Genomic DNA, 14,875 nt, shown 5'->3' on the forward strand with positions numbered 1-14,875 from the left:
CTGCTGTGTAATGCAATATGTAATCATTTTAGTGAACTCGGAGTTCGAAAAAGGAAGTACTCCAATGGACTGTTCCTTATCACAGACAATCCACTGGAATACGCATGACAGAAATGTACAAAAACGAATAGTTTTTATTTCTTTCTTTATAGAGAAGATTGTTTCTTCTCGAGGAATCCTTTCCTCTACACTACCTTGAGCTACACGGTGGCACCCTTTCTTTTCTGAAAGAACATGCTATGTACATGAGTGAAAAGTGGAGGAACCAAAAAAGCACTGCTGTGTTAGGACGAGAACCCTCACTCACCCTAGGGTGACATGCTTCATCACAGGAACCCCTCCTCACACTGGGGCCGCAAGGTATCCAGTGTGGGGTATGACTCTCCCATAGGAGAGGAGCAGGGGTGTTCTAAAGCACAATAAGTACTACCTCCTATGTGGGGAGAGAGGGGCAGAGTGCAACGACAAATTGGAAAAGTGAATAAAACTATCTCCTGGTGGGCGAAAAGTCTTTATTCTGGTGCCCCCGGTGGATAGGATTAAAAAGAGCGAAGTGAAATAGGGATATAGATATTACCCTATTGTATGTAGTTACTTGGCAGTTCAGGCTGGATTGTTTCTATTGGTGCAGGGTCAAGATTGATTTGCATATGTGTCCAAACTGAGGTGGCATGGTGTGCAGAATAACAATAGACTGAGATACAGCCTGAGTAATTACCATTGGCTGAGAATAATACCCGCATTCCAGCCATCACTGTTTTGCATGCTTATTGTGTCACCCTAAGTGAGCCGGGTATGCCCAGACGGGAGTCCTGTGCACATTGTGTCAGTAGAAGCAAGCTATATCCTGTTGTTGAGCACATAACAAGGGAGAAACCAGTCCTGGGTTGCTTGTGTTCCTGTTCAGGGAGAACCTGGCTTGGCAGTTCGGACTGGACTATTCCTATTAGAACAGGGTGAAGGCTGATCTGCATATAGCTGGGTCTAAACTGAGGTGGCATGGTGAGCAGAATAACGAGGGATTGGGATGCAGCTCGAGTGATTACCAGTGGCTGAAATTAATTCAAGCATTCCATACATCACTGTTTTGTATACTTACTGCTCTCACTCCCATCTTTAGTGAAGGGGGGTGATGATGGGACATGCTACTCAATGGACTGCCACTGCAGTTTCTTGTGAATGTGGGGCAGGCATCTGCAGTGTATACATGCTGGCCACGTGCACTTCAGAAGCATGTCCCTCTGCCTTGCCACTTACATTCACTAACTTCACCCCTAGCTTTCTTGCAATCTGTTGTTTCCGAGCCCCGCATACAGTAATCTGCCTTTGCAGCAGGTGTGAGTGGGTCTGTGAGTGGTGAGGTCACTCAGATTCTGAAAGGTCATGTGGACCTGCAAGACCCTTATTTTATTACCATTACCTTCCATTTGGCTATTTAGAGGGGATAGGAAACATAACCCACTTAAAGCTTCGCTTTGGGCTGTCTGGTCAGCATGACCGACAGAGGGCGCAAGGGGCAAGAGAAGAAATATTAAAAAAATATTTTTAAGAAAGGATTTGCAAATAAATCCTTTGCAGGATTTGCAAATCCTGGCCCTCCCTGGGACCCATGATCCCTACTGGGACTTCAGGATTCGCAAATCAGATACAAAATATTTGCATCCTAAAAAATGAGGGTAAAGGTATTCACTGCACTCTACGGTTTACCATGATCACTCCATGGGTGCCAACCCCTGCGGACAACCCACCTTGTGCACAGCTGAAGTCTGTGTGCAGAGGGATACAGCTTCCCATGGAGGGTTGTATACTGTGTGTGGAAAAAGGTCAAGCTTTGCAGTCCACTATGAACAGCTAAAGACTGTACACAGCAGGGTTTGACCACCAGCGAAGGGTTGGTTGCAAAAAGATAGCATAGACTCATTTATCAATAAGTTTTGTATATTTTGTAAATACATTTTCTTTCACAGTTTTCTAAAGGACGTTTTCCTAGCTTGTAGAGCAATTATTGAGAGCAATCTGTCAACTGCTTATTGAAATTGATTGTTCGAAGGCCCTGAAGAAGCCTGCAGGAAATCATGAAAGACCTATTGGCTAGTTAAGCGATAAAGAATGTAACTGTATTTTCAGTAAAGGGAGAGATATGGGATCTGTGAAGATGAATACATCAGATCCGAGAGATGCTTAGCATTGCCTTGCTTTAGTGTAAGGAAAAAGACTGCAAGTACATATAGATGCGCCCCTCAAGCGAAGCAAGATGCTTTCAAGACAATCCTGACATCATGAAGAGGGCAACGCTGCCACTGATGAAATAAGCCAGCACATGCCTGTTTCTGTGTCATGTGATCATGCCAATAAGCACAGATGCATTTGTTGTTTCAAGAAACAGATTTTGAAATGCATATCTTACCTCTTGTTCGCAAACCTCATACAACACTGTAAGAGAAAATACAAATACATTTGTCAATTGATTTTTTTGTGCGCATATGGAGAACATGCATGCACATGCCTTCATAAATTATGAATTTTTTACATATCATCCTGCACGTTGTACCGACTTGTTAGTGAATTGGCTTTGATGCGTTGCTGCATGAAATGGTTCATTTTAATTTTGCCCTTTGCAAAATATTTATATATATAAAGCTTAGCGCCCTGTATCTGATGCTCCAATTACGATTTGAATAGAGTGGAATTTGTGTGTGGAATTCTGCTCAGTGATGAGTGGGCTGTTGTTTGTTACAAATAGGATGGATACTTGCAGGTTATAGATGTAGTTTTATTTAACTTAGTTACAGCAACGCCCAACCAGGAGCGTTAGATTACAGCATTGTTCTAGCACCAATATTTACTGGATGCTGGAGCAACAGAACTGATCCTATTAGCTGGATAATTCAGCTGGTAAAATCATTTTGGGAATAGGCTGTGATGCAGCCCGGCCCTATTCCCTATATCCCCGCCTGGTCCCCTTTCATGACACAAGGACAGCTTGTAAAGCGCTCACTGCCAAAGAAACGTCCTCTTCTTCCTTCTCCCTACTATTCACAACCCCACCACAAACAAACCCCATGATCACATTTATAACCTGCTTAGGGCTAGTGATATATGTGAATGTTAATGCCCAATCAAAGGGAAGAGCGAGCAGAAATCTGGTCTGTAAAAATGGGTGAACTGTTATTCCTCATTCTCTGGCGAAGTAATTGCACACTACTTACGGGATCTGCAGTACAGAGCAACCAGGAATCTAATAGATCTTTGAATTTTAATGATTTGATATTTAATTTTATTTAGTTTATTTCATTTTAACCATCGAATCTTGGCTCTACTGCTTCTTTGATCTATACTTTAACACAAAACATACAAACTTTTCATGACTACAGAATGAGAAACATAAAGGTCAAAGAGAAAGTAGATAGAATAGTCTATATTATTATATACGTAAGAAATTCAAATATGACCATTTCCATCATCACAACGGCATCCTCCCATTTTCAGAAAGGATCCAAAAGAGAGACATATGTGAACACTGGAAGAAAACTGGTTCCTTTGTCTCACATTCACTTCCACAGAGCTAGCAAAGCATTTATGATTTGATAGTCCCAATCTGTGCAAGCTCTATATCTAACACAGGCACTTTTCCTAATACATAAACATCTAGGTTACTTCTTCAGGCTCAGGTGCAATCTCTAATTAGTAGTGAGTAACTCTATCCGTAAAGATTCAAGGAAGTATGCAAGAGACATTGTGACCGATAGCTGATGAGCCGTTTGGCAAAACTTTGAACCATAACAAAGCATTTTCCTATCGGGCTCCTACTCATGTATAATTGAGACGACTTTCCTAATTGTGGAGCCAAAACTGTTTGCCAAATAAGCATCAAATTGTAATATCACTGTTGGGAAATGAATGTAGGTAGTACAAACATGCACCCCTTCCCTGAGTGACCCCGGCATTTTTGGGCATGCATACGTGATAAGTCTGTGTGTGCTGCTGCATAAACATTGTAAGTGGCCGTGAGACCCAGGGCCCGGCTCATCAAATACACTCTCTAGTCGACATGGCATACATCTATGTCTTGAGAGGTATACATCAAAGGGTGGTGGCACTGTACCATTTTTCTGATCGATATTGCTAGACAGACCTCTTTGCTGTTTAGAAATTAGACTGGTACCTAAAGAAACAAGTAATGCTCTACTTACATTTAATCCCCAAACCCTGCACTGACATCCCTATGTGCGTGTCAGAGGGGGCTATTTGCAGGGCTTTAAGTGGGCCGGGTCAGCACCGGCAGTTCTTAAAAGCAGGTGCCGAGATGGGTCTTTATCAGGCTCTCCATTTTTGCCCTCACCCTCAGATTGGAGAAGAAAATATTAACTCTGCAGCAGTGCCACTGCTCAAAGACTTGAATGTAACTTCAAAGAGACTCGCTTTAGTTCTTTCACAGTCTCATCATTTCAGAAATCAAGGGGCATATTATCAAGAAAAGGCGTTAAACTTATCGCCGCTTTGGCGGCAGAAAACGGCCGCTAAAGCGGCGATAATGTGCTTGATAATATGCCCCTGAGAATTCCCATAGAAGCCCATGTTCTGGTGTCAACATGGGCTTCTATTGGAATTCTCTGCGGCATATTATCAAGCCCATTATCGCCGCTTTACCGGCAGTTTTCTGCCGCTATAGCGGCGATAATTTTAACGCCGTGCTTGATAATATGCCCGGAAATGTTTTCAATATTATATACAACAGAGCCATAATTGTTACTTATTTATTATATGCAACTAACAACTATTGACAAAGCCAATCGTCCTTGCTTGTTATAGGTATAATGTTACTTGTATTATATATATAACTGGAATGCAATGACAGAAGCAGAAATATACCAGTGGGGAGGCACACTATGCTAAGCACAGATTTTTAGATGACGTGTTTTTAAGCCATGCCCTAAATTACATCGGCCATGCCCCGTTGAGTGACCCCTAGTTTTTTCATCCCACTTGAAGTCCTGGCTCCATATATGGTGACTGGTGGTAGAACTCCATGGTTAATGTGAGTGTATGTTTGTAGAGATAAGTGGGATCCATTATGGATGCCTTGGTAAAACATAACAAAAGATGAAGATTGTGCTAAAGTCTCCCCAGAGCTCACTCTGATAGTGATAGTGTGGTGTTCACATTCCACAGAGGAAGTGTGTAGTCTCAGAAACTGAGGTGTGGGGGTGGAGAGAGAACTGCTTTAGAAATGGTGCATGCTTATGGTTGCATTAGCAGCAGGAGATGTTGCAGCCCCTTCAGCCAAGTAATTTTACTTGTTCCTTGGTTCCATCTAGGTAGCTAGGTTAATGCAATGTCAAGATTTTAGGTTGTGTCAGTCTGGGGATACATTTTCAAGATAGCTTTCCAATCAGATGGGCTTTGTTCAAGTTTTTCCATGAATGTTGGCGGACTACTTATGGTAGGCACTATTCAGATTGCTGCTCATACCGGAAAGTAGGGTGGGTGGAACTCGTGGAGTTTCACTCAGCGGAGTTACATAATTACTCTGTGAGATTCAGAGAAGTTACTCCTAAACTGTTTGTAATCCGGTGAGTTCCCTTTTAGCTCATCTGTGGCAGCCCCCTGCCCCCAGGGGACTCCATTGCAGACAGTTGTCTCCAGTCCACCCCCGCTCTATCTTTGGAAATGCTCCTCAGATTGGCTTTGGTTTCCTCTGCACCTGCTGGACTATGTCCAGAAGTGCCTCACTATGTGCTCTGCTGCACACAGAGTACGTCATGCACGTCCTGCCACATTGACACCTTGGCATCTGTGTAAACTCAGAAGGCAGATGGTTATCCAAGCTTGTCACCTTTTGATTTTTCTAAAAATAGCCATGTGCTTCAACTTGTACAGAAACTCGGCTGTACTGTGTGATTTGATTCAGGTAGAAGAGAGACACCCCCCCTTGTTAGGAGAAAGCTGTACAAAGGAATGTCTCGCCCACAACCATCCTCTCTATGGTATCCTGCATGCTACTGTGACTTTTCCTGCGCTCTTTGCCCATCAAAGTCATCAGTCTGAAAATTACTGGAATTAACAGAATGCAAGTCCTTGGCAACATAATCTTATCTCTTTGTCTCATTAAAATAAAAATGATTTAGCAATAGAAGTGAAAAAGTGTTCTCTTATGACAGCAGCACCAGGGACTATTGAATTCATTATTCATTAACAATTGCTTTCTAACAAATGCAATGGATTCGAACAAGGGCCAAGAGTCACAGTACAAAAAGACACAAAAGTCAGTGCTCATTAACTCCTACATTGGAAAAACAAGTCATCAAAGTTCGACATCAAGACAACGCCAAAATTGCTTTGCATCACGATTGCCAATCACCCTATTATCTACGCAAAAGGGACATAAAAGGTGAGAATATTGTGAACAACCACTGGTCTCCACGTAAACACAGATCTCCCAAAACAGTGTGATGTCTTTTTGTGACAAACTAACGTGAAATGAAACCAGCCACCAACATAGGACAGGCGGAATATCGGGTGATACTCCTATACCTCACATGCTAGCATTTCTTTCCATGTTACATAAGGTTTGAACTTGAAACGCTGCCCAGGTGCCATTTTTGGAGCCCTGCTCACCTGCAGAAATCAACTTGCAGAGAGTGGCGGGTGCTAGATAAACGATAATAACACACAGCCTCCACATGAAACGCCCCCAGATTGTAGTATCGGAAACCTCAGGGACAAGAAACCTACTCCTGCATAAATCCAAGAGGGACCCTTCACATCACTCGGGTAATTTAAGACCAATACAATTCTCATTAAACCACCTGTAATTAAATACTCATACACACACAGGCACCGGCTAGCAGTGGCTGTCTGTCTAACTGCTGCCAGCAGCATTGTCAGTAAAAGTTTTTTGGGGTCATGCCGCTGCACCCACTTCCTCTGCGAACTCTCTGCCCCGGGGGCACCCTCAGACTCGTACCTTCTGAGTGGCAGCTGGAGGACTGGATGGTGCTGGGAGGTTTGAAGATATATGGAAGTTAGCGGGAAAAGCATTTCATGTTTACAGACAGGGAGTACAATGGTCTCCCAGCTCAACGAGGAAGCTGCCGGCTGGACAGCAGCAGCAGCCTACATCTCACAGGCCCTCCTCATTCTGTCCTTTTTTCGGTGGATGCACAGCTATGGAATTCAGGGACCCTCTGCTGCCAGACCCCATTAGCCACGCTCACTGGAGTGTGGAAACGCACCTCAGGTTTCCACCTTCATTCTGCTGGAACTAATCTGAAGCTCTCAAACAGGCTGGGTGGCTCATCTATGCCTGGTATTTAGTGGTTAAGTAGTCATCCCTTGGGAAACATTCTGGCTGCTGTACTAACTCTACCTATTTAAATTAAACTGACAGGTGGCTGATTGTACTGATAGCCATTACAGAAGCGCAACTGGTACCTTTCTTATATTCAAACCACGAGACAGCCAAAACATGCACGTGTGCTGGGGAGCAGTGCCTTTCATCGGAGCATGAACAGAACGATAGGGCATCCATGCTTCTGCTAACTTTTTTCTTTCTTGGGATTTAATGCTGGTGGGTGCTGGTAAACTCTTTTACGTGTAGTTTTGCGAAGTTTTTGCTGATCTCTGCGCTCCAAGCGGAGCACAGAGTGGCAAAACTCTGCAAACTCAGCCAGATAAGCAGAGTTTACCACCCATCCTTATCGGTAAGCTCTCCTAAGCTCCACTGGTAACAGCAACAACTTGACTCTGTGGACTTCCTGTACTTTGTCCTAGTCTGTAGGAAGAATAATACAACCAGAGAGAGATTCTAACCCGGACATGGGGCTGCATTATGAAAGGGGTACACTTTCCCTGTTTATGCCCAATTAGAGATAATGTGCTGCACCCCCAAGTGCAGCAGCAAAGTTGCACCTGCTGTGGGAGCAGTGCATTAGTTGAAAGGAGAGGGGCCCTTTGAGGGAGAGCCACTCTTCCTTTCACAATACAGGCAGCACCTAGCCTGTACTTCAAAAGGAAGCAGAGCTCCCCTTGCAAGCAGGTGCAGTGAGTGACTGCCTTTATCTGCATGGGGATGTCGGGCAGTTCTAAGGCACCTACTTTCCACCTTGCAGGGGTCATCCTTGGAGAGCACATGCACTGAGTGCTAGCTCTATGCAGCCCAAATTCAATGCACCTTTTCTTCTATGCCGTGGCCATAACATGGCCTGAGCACAGCGGCAAGGTGTTTCCATATTTTTTTCGGCCCATGCCCTCATGCAAATGAGGTAATGCACCTTTAGGATCACTCCAGTGCTACAAGTGTGCCGGCACTATCTATATTACAGAATGGGCCACACAAGTGTCCCAGCCCATTCTGTACTACCGAAGTGCCCCTGAGGCACAGAAAGTGCATGCTGTTACACCCCACACGGGGCACCTCAGATACAACAGCCCTTGGTGTCTTCTGGTCTTGCATTAGTTTAGAGGTCTCTGTGATTTCCAGTTGCTAACAAAGTACTAGCTAAGAAGTAAAGTACTCACCTGGTGGGCAAGAAGGGATGTCTGCACCAACCAGAGAGCCATTTACATTTATTTATTTATTTATAGAGCGCAGCATTCATCCCAGGGGATATCAAGGCGCTGGTAGCGAAAGAGAGGGCTAAACTACTGGTACAAGGAGAACAAGTGGATATTAGTTTTTGGGGAACAGATGGGTTTTCAGTTTTTTTCGGAACACCAGATAGCTAGATGTGAGCCGTAAGTCTAAGTGGAGTTTGTTCCATTTCTTAGCTGTCAGGTATGAGAAGGAGCGCCCTCCAGTCTTTACTTTCTTGATTTAAAAGTTCCAATGCTTCTCCAATACTGGAGAAGCATCTGACTGTTGCTGGTGAGATTTCACAGGCTTCAGAGCCCAGAGTCCCCATCAGACCACATCTGACTGGCACTGGGTGTGATGTGTTTGCGCTTAGGCCAAGTTCTGCATCCCTCTGTTCATGTTACTAAGGGGGATGGAAGCTGCACAGGAAATAGAGTAGGCTGAGCTGTAGTCTGAGCAGAAGAAACCTAAGCTGAACAAAGCTGTGGCTAGTTAGCTCTTCCCAGTACATATAAAAAGATTACTAACCTACACAAATATATATACACATATCCTTCATACACTTTTCACACGCAAAAAAGGCAAGGAACCCCACTTTAGCATATTGACGGATGTGGATGGTGGGGAGGGAGTAATCAGTGTCCCCACAGGATTGCATGTAAAAGTCTTGTGCCCTGGAAAGGAATACCATTGCCACACCCTCTAGACTCTTCATATTCATGTTTGGCAGTAGCAACCCTCAGTCAGAAAATGGGTGTACTTGGGGTACACCTCTGCCATCAGACCTTAGCTCTGATGTCAAATACAACTGAAACAAAATAGAGAACTTTGAGTGCAGTGGCATGTTTATCAGATCCATTGGAGGATAGTGCAGAAAATATCCTAAGTCAATGAGGCACGGTTTCACCAAAACAAACCGGTGGCTTTGGTATCAACTGGAGCATGTGCAGTTTATAAACAATTATCACTGCATTGTACAGCTCTGCAGATTTGAGACATACAGCACAGCTTTTTTAACTGTGACCCCAACTAGAATGGAGGATTCTTTTAGTTTTAACTACTGTGACGTCTGTATATTAGCTGTGTAATACACATTTTTATGTAGCTATTCAATTGCTGTTTTGAGAATTTTCTGCATTCTTACCCATGGTACAAACGGAAAACCCCATAATCAAGGGGGAAAGCACCCGAAGAAGCAGATTACTCTATGAATAATTGCTGCAGTTCTTGTGTTATATTTCTAGTGGTAACACCAGATAACCTCCTACAAAATTCACTATTGTAAAACATATGACACTGACTACCGTATCTCAGAAGCATCTACTTTCATGAGGCACTTTGATCAAACTGCGGTCCAGACTTACAAATACAAAGGATACAACATAATCAAAGGCAAAATAAAACCAGACATTATGACCAAGAAAATGAGGAATTCAGAGTCAGCATGAAGCAGGTGTCCTTAAGGCAGGGGTCTTCTAACTGGGGGCCGGGCCCCCATGGGGGGAGGGGGGCTCAAGTGATCCCAGCCAAAAGAAGCATTAGGCTGATAATAGTGCTTTGTTTTCAGCCATAAAAACATGAGCAGCAGTAAGCCACTCTCTAATGGGCCATCACTAACATCTTTTGTAATTTATATCCTGGCTGAGAGAAGGTGTTAAAAGGGAAGGGACTCCAAATATTCTTCAGAACTCCCACCTCCATTTTTAAATAATCACACTGTAGATACATTTACACATTAGTAAGGCCTGCCTGACCAGAATAGTATGTTTGGCAATCATGTATTTATTTGCATATTTAAAACAGTAAGATACATTACCTGCAATGTTTAAATACATCTAGACATATTTAAATGTTGCCAGTTTAATAGAATAATTGTGAAAAACATTGAGGGGGGACCCAGTGATTTTATTTCACTGTGGGAACGCGGCATTCAAAAGTTTGAAGACCACTGCCTTAAGGAAAGTTAGTTCTGACGTGAACCGGGAAACGGAGAGCACTGGATATTTTGGGTGCAAGGAGTGTGAAATAACAGAGAGAAAAGGGACCAAAGGGAGAAAGAGGAACAGTCAGTAGGATCTGAGAGACAGAAGGAAGGTTACAAGGTTGAACATTGATAATGGTGGGAGATGATTTGTTGGGAAGTAGCAAACCACGATTACCTTCAACGAAGTTGCAGAAAAACAAGGATTTGAGATGAGTAGTAAGCTACTGAAGAGAAGTAAGAGATGAAAAGATGTCAGTGGTGCAGAAAGTTTAAAGAGAAGATAGAGGGTAGAGTTAAACAATCAATCGTATAGCATATTTGTGTACCAAGAAGGTTTCATGGCACTATCTAATAAGTGACAACTAAAGCATTACACCACATGACTGCTTTGGGAACAGACACACTTTCAGCTCTTTTCTTGGCTGAAGATATTTAGCAGATGGAGATGATCGGATTGGACATTGCAGAGCTAGACAGCTTGTACCCTGAATGCCACCCCACAACTATTCAAAACCTTACAGAATTGGTGAACACATACCTCACAGGTTTTGGCAGATTGAAAGTTGTACTAGGAATGTGGCACTGGAATGTGTTTAACAGGAATGCAGGGCTATGGCTTTGCACAATTTGGGGCCAATAAGGCTTTTATGAGCATGTGGAATAGTATGCCTGTAGAACTTCACACTCGTTAGTGTGAATTTCACCCAAAACATCTAAAACAGGATTATCCTAGGAATATTTATATTCAGTTAGTACAAACAGAAGGAGCTGTGCCCTTTTTGCGCTGTTAGTAATAGGGAGTTTTACATTTCGGAGCCAATTTACAAAGACATTTATGAGTATACAAAGCAGCACTACTTTTTATATTCATAAATACCTTTGTGAATTGACTTCTAGATGTCTTTGCAGAAAGCCTTAAATTTGTTGCGCTGGTTCTCATAGCAATGAGGGATGCCGGGCAGAACTAGAGAAATACAGTGCCATAGACCAGACTTTTCAGAAACACAATTTGCCTCACTTTGCAGACGCTGCATACAAGTCAACAATTTATGGCGGTAGGCCCTTGTGCAGGCTATTATAATAATCTTATCTAGAATTACGGATTAGTTTAACATGCATAGATTGGAAACCTCACTAGAAGAGAGAACATCTGGCCCAGGTGGGAGAAGGAAAATTGCACATTAGAATTTTAGCTATTTATACGGTAAAAAGGGGGTCTTTTTTGTGAATGTTAAATAGCTGGGATCTGCGGTTTGGATCACTGACATCAAAATACTGTGTCAAAAATATTGTTTGCCATAATATTGTAATCCTATACTTATAATGGTAAGTACAAAACATTGGAGAAAAATATCGTAGACACTAATATTGTACAAAAATAGGTACAAATATTGATGTTGTAATATAGAGATTAAAGTAGTAAATGTTAATAAACACACATATATATGTTTATATTTATAAATATATATACATATATATATATGAATCCATTTAGACGAGTATCGGCTCATGAAACAGAGCCGGCAGACAACGAGATCAATGTCCAGAACAAATCAGATGGAGGACTCACCGCAACCGAGAGGAAGGGGCAGAGGGAGAGGAAGGGGTACCAGAGGAAGAGGAGGAAAAGGTCCAGGCCAAGAAGAAAGAAGAGAGAAAACTACGGAGTACATGGGAAAAAGACAAACCCGCTCCAGGAAGAACTAACAATGGATGATGGGATGGTAAACCAAACTATTGTGAATTTAAGTACTAAGACCATCAGTAACAAAGATAAAAGAACATTATGTTTAGGACTTTCATTTTGTCCGGCAGTTCCTATGAACTATGTTGAAAGCAAAATTGATGTGTTCAAATTTTGTAGGAAATTGAAATTGAAAAAGTGGCATAAATTGAAACCAGCAAAGAGTAGAGAGGCACATCACACAACACGAACTACACACGAAGAAGAATTATCTATTGGTGACACAGACACCATGATAATTCTACATGAGCTCCAAAACAATCCAGATGAGATAGGAATGAGCCCAGATTCCTTGCTCATATTGGATGAATTGGAAATAAAACATGATAAGGCAGCCTGTAGTGATTTTAGACCTCAATCCACCTTTGTACCTAGAATGGGTCATGACAACATTGATACTTTTCAAGAGCTAGTGAGTGCTGATATGTTAAACTTCAGACAGAAAAATTGGCATAAAAAAATGAAAAAGTTCAAACATAATATAACTGCAACCCAAAAGAAAGCAATAAATGATCTAGCGACAGATGAAAGTATTGTAATAAGACCAGCAGACAAAGGTGGCAATATTGTTATTCTACCAAGAGACATGTATGTGAATGAGGCCCTAAGACAACTTAACGATGGTAAGACCTATATCAGCGCAACACGGGTGGAATATAACAACAGCATTTCTAATGGGTGGGAATTACTCAACGAATGGAAAGACAAAGGTTTGTTGCAATGGGAGGAGTTTTGTTTTTTGAAAAGGAACTATCCTATCCTCCCAGTTATGTACTTGCTCCCTAAGATTCACAAGAACAAGGAAAATCCCCCAGGCAGACCGATTATTTCATCAAGAGGTAGTGCCCTAGAAAATATTTCACGATACGCAGATCATTTTTTGCGAGAATTTGTATTTACTCTCCCCTCCTATGTAAGAGACACAAAAGATTTTTTGAACAAAATTGCCAATCTGATATGGCGAGAGGATTACATCCTTATAACTCTGGATGTTAATTCACTCTACACCATAATAGATCACGAACAGGGGATTCAAGCCTGTGCAAAATTCCTGAAACGCAGAAACATTAGCCTGTTAGAACATACCAACATGATCTTAGATATGATCAGATTTTGTCTCATGAATAATTACTTTATGTTCAATGGCCTAATATACAAACAGGAACACAGTACCGCGATGGGTACTTGTTTCGCGCCCAGTTTTGCGAATTTGTTCATGGGGGCGTGGGAGGAGGATATTCGAGCTAAGACTGAACTGCAGGAATCATTCACCAGAGTCAAACTGTGGCTCAGGTACATCGATGATATTTTTGTGGTATGGCAAGGTGGAGTAAGAGAGGCGATACTCTTTATTGATAAGCTAAACCATAACAACAAGAATCTCACCCTAACAAGTACCATTAGCAAAGATCAAGTAGAATATCTGGACACATGTGTCCAGGTGAAAAACAACACCGTACACACGATCCTTTACCGCAAATGCACTGCCGGCAATACACTACTTCATGCCCTAAGTAGTCACCCAGACAATTTCAAATGGAGTATCCCCTTTGGGGAACTACTTAGGGCAAAAAGAAATTGTAGCTCTACAACAGACTACCTGAGAGAAGAAATAACTATGATTGAAAGATTCAAGACGAGAGGAAATCAAGCATGGGCCTCAAAAAGGCAGTTGAAAGGGTGAAGTCTGTTGATAGATCTAGTACCTTGACAACACCAGACACTATGACTACAGAAAGTGATGAGGACAACACAACTAGGATGATCATGACATACAATGGACACTCTGCCCAGATACGAAAAGTAGTCCATCGTCACTGGGAGGTTTTAAGAAATGATGCCACAATAGGAAAGACCTTACCAGCAAAACCAAACATAACATATCAGAGAGCACGAAGTTTTAGGGACACCCTGGTACACAGTGATTTAACTTCCAATATTGAGACAAGAGGTATGAATCTACAAGGTTTCTTTCCATGTGGCCATTGTAAAGCCTGTGGTAGTAGCAAAATGGTCAAAGAGTATTGGAATACTAGCATGAATACTATGATTAACATCTCTCAATTTTTGACATGCATGAGCCCGTTTGTCATCTATGTGTTAGAGTGCCCATGCAAACTTCGGTATGTGGACAGCACTACACATATGGCAAAAAAACGCGTGCTAGAACATATGAGGGCGATTACGAATAATGACAAGCAATATCCGATCGCCCGTCATTTTGCCAGTCACCACTTTTCAGACCACACTAGACTAACTTATTTTGCCATTGAACAGATCTTACCTAAAGCCAGGGGTGGGAATAGAGTTTTGAGACTCAGACAGCGAGAATCAAGACACATAATAGGCATGTGCACGCTTTTTCTTAACGGCCATAATCTGGATGAAGAAATGGCGATACACCTTCAAAATGAATGATAATCATGGTTTTACAAATGTAATACTGAAATTAATTCAAGAGGTCTAATGTAAATATGTATTATTTTTTCCAACAGGAGGAAAAGGAAGGGAAAATGTCGCTGACCCAAACGAGATCCCTACCCTTTTCTTCAGACCATCCGACGATTTTGTG

The 14,875-nt window shown here is 42.2% G+C and overlaps 1 protein-coding gene across 8 annotated transcripts in view; it reads right to left on the minus strand.

The window, feature by feature from the left end:
• Positions 1-14,875, minus strand: part of BLNK (B cell linker) — a 684,101-nt gene that overhangs the window by 62,611 nt on the left and 606,615 nt on the right. For all 8 annotated transcript variants that reach the window (XM_085606171.1, XM_085606173.1, XM_085606179.1 and 5 more), the window contains one exon: positions 2,408-2,433. In XM_085606171.1, the coding sequence (XP_085462297.1) occupies positions 2,408-2,433 (26 nt within the window). The remainder of the gene's footprint in view (positions 1-2,407; positions 2,434-14,875) is intronic.

This window comes from Triturus cristatus, chromosome 1_2 (assembly GCF_964204655.1).
Source record: "Triturus cristatus chromosome 1_2, aTriCri1.1, whole genome shotgun sequence".
NCBI lineage: Eukaryota > Metazoa > Chordata > Amphibia > Caudata > Salamandridae > Triturus > Triturus cristatus.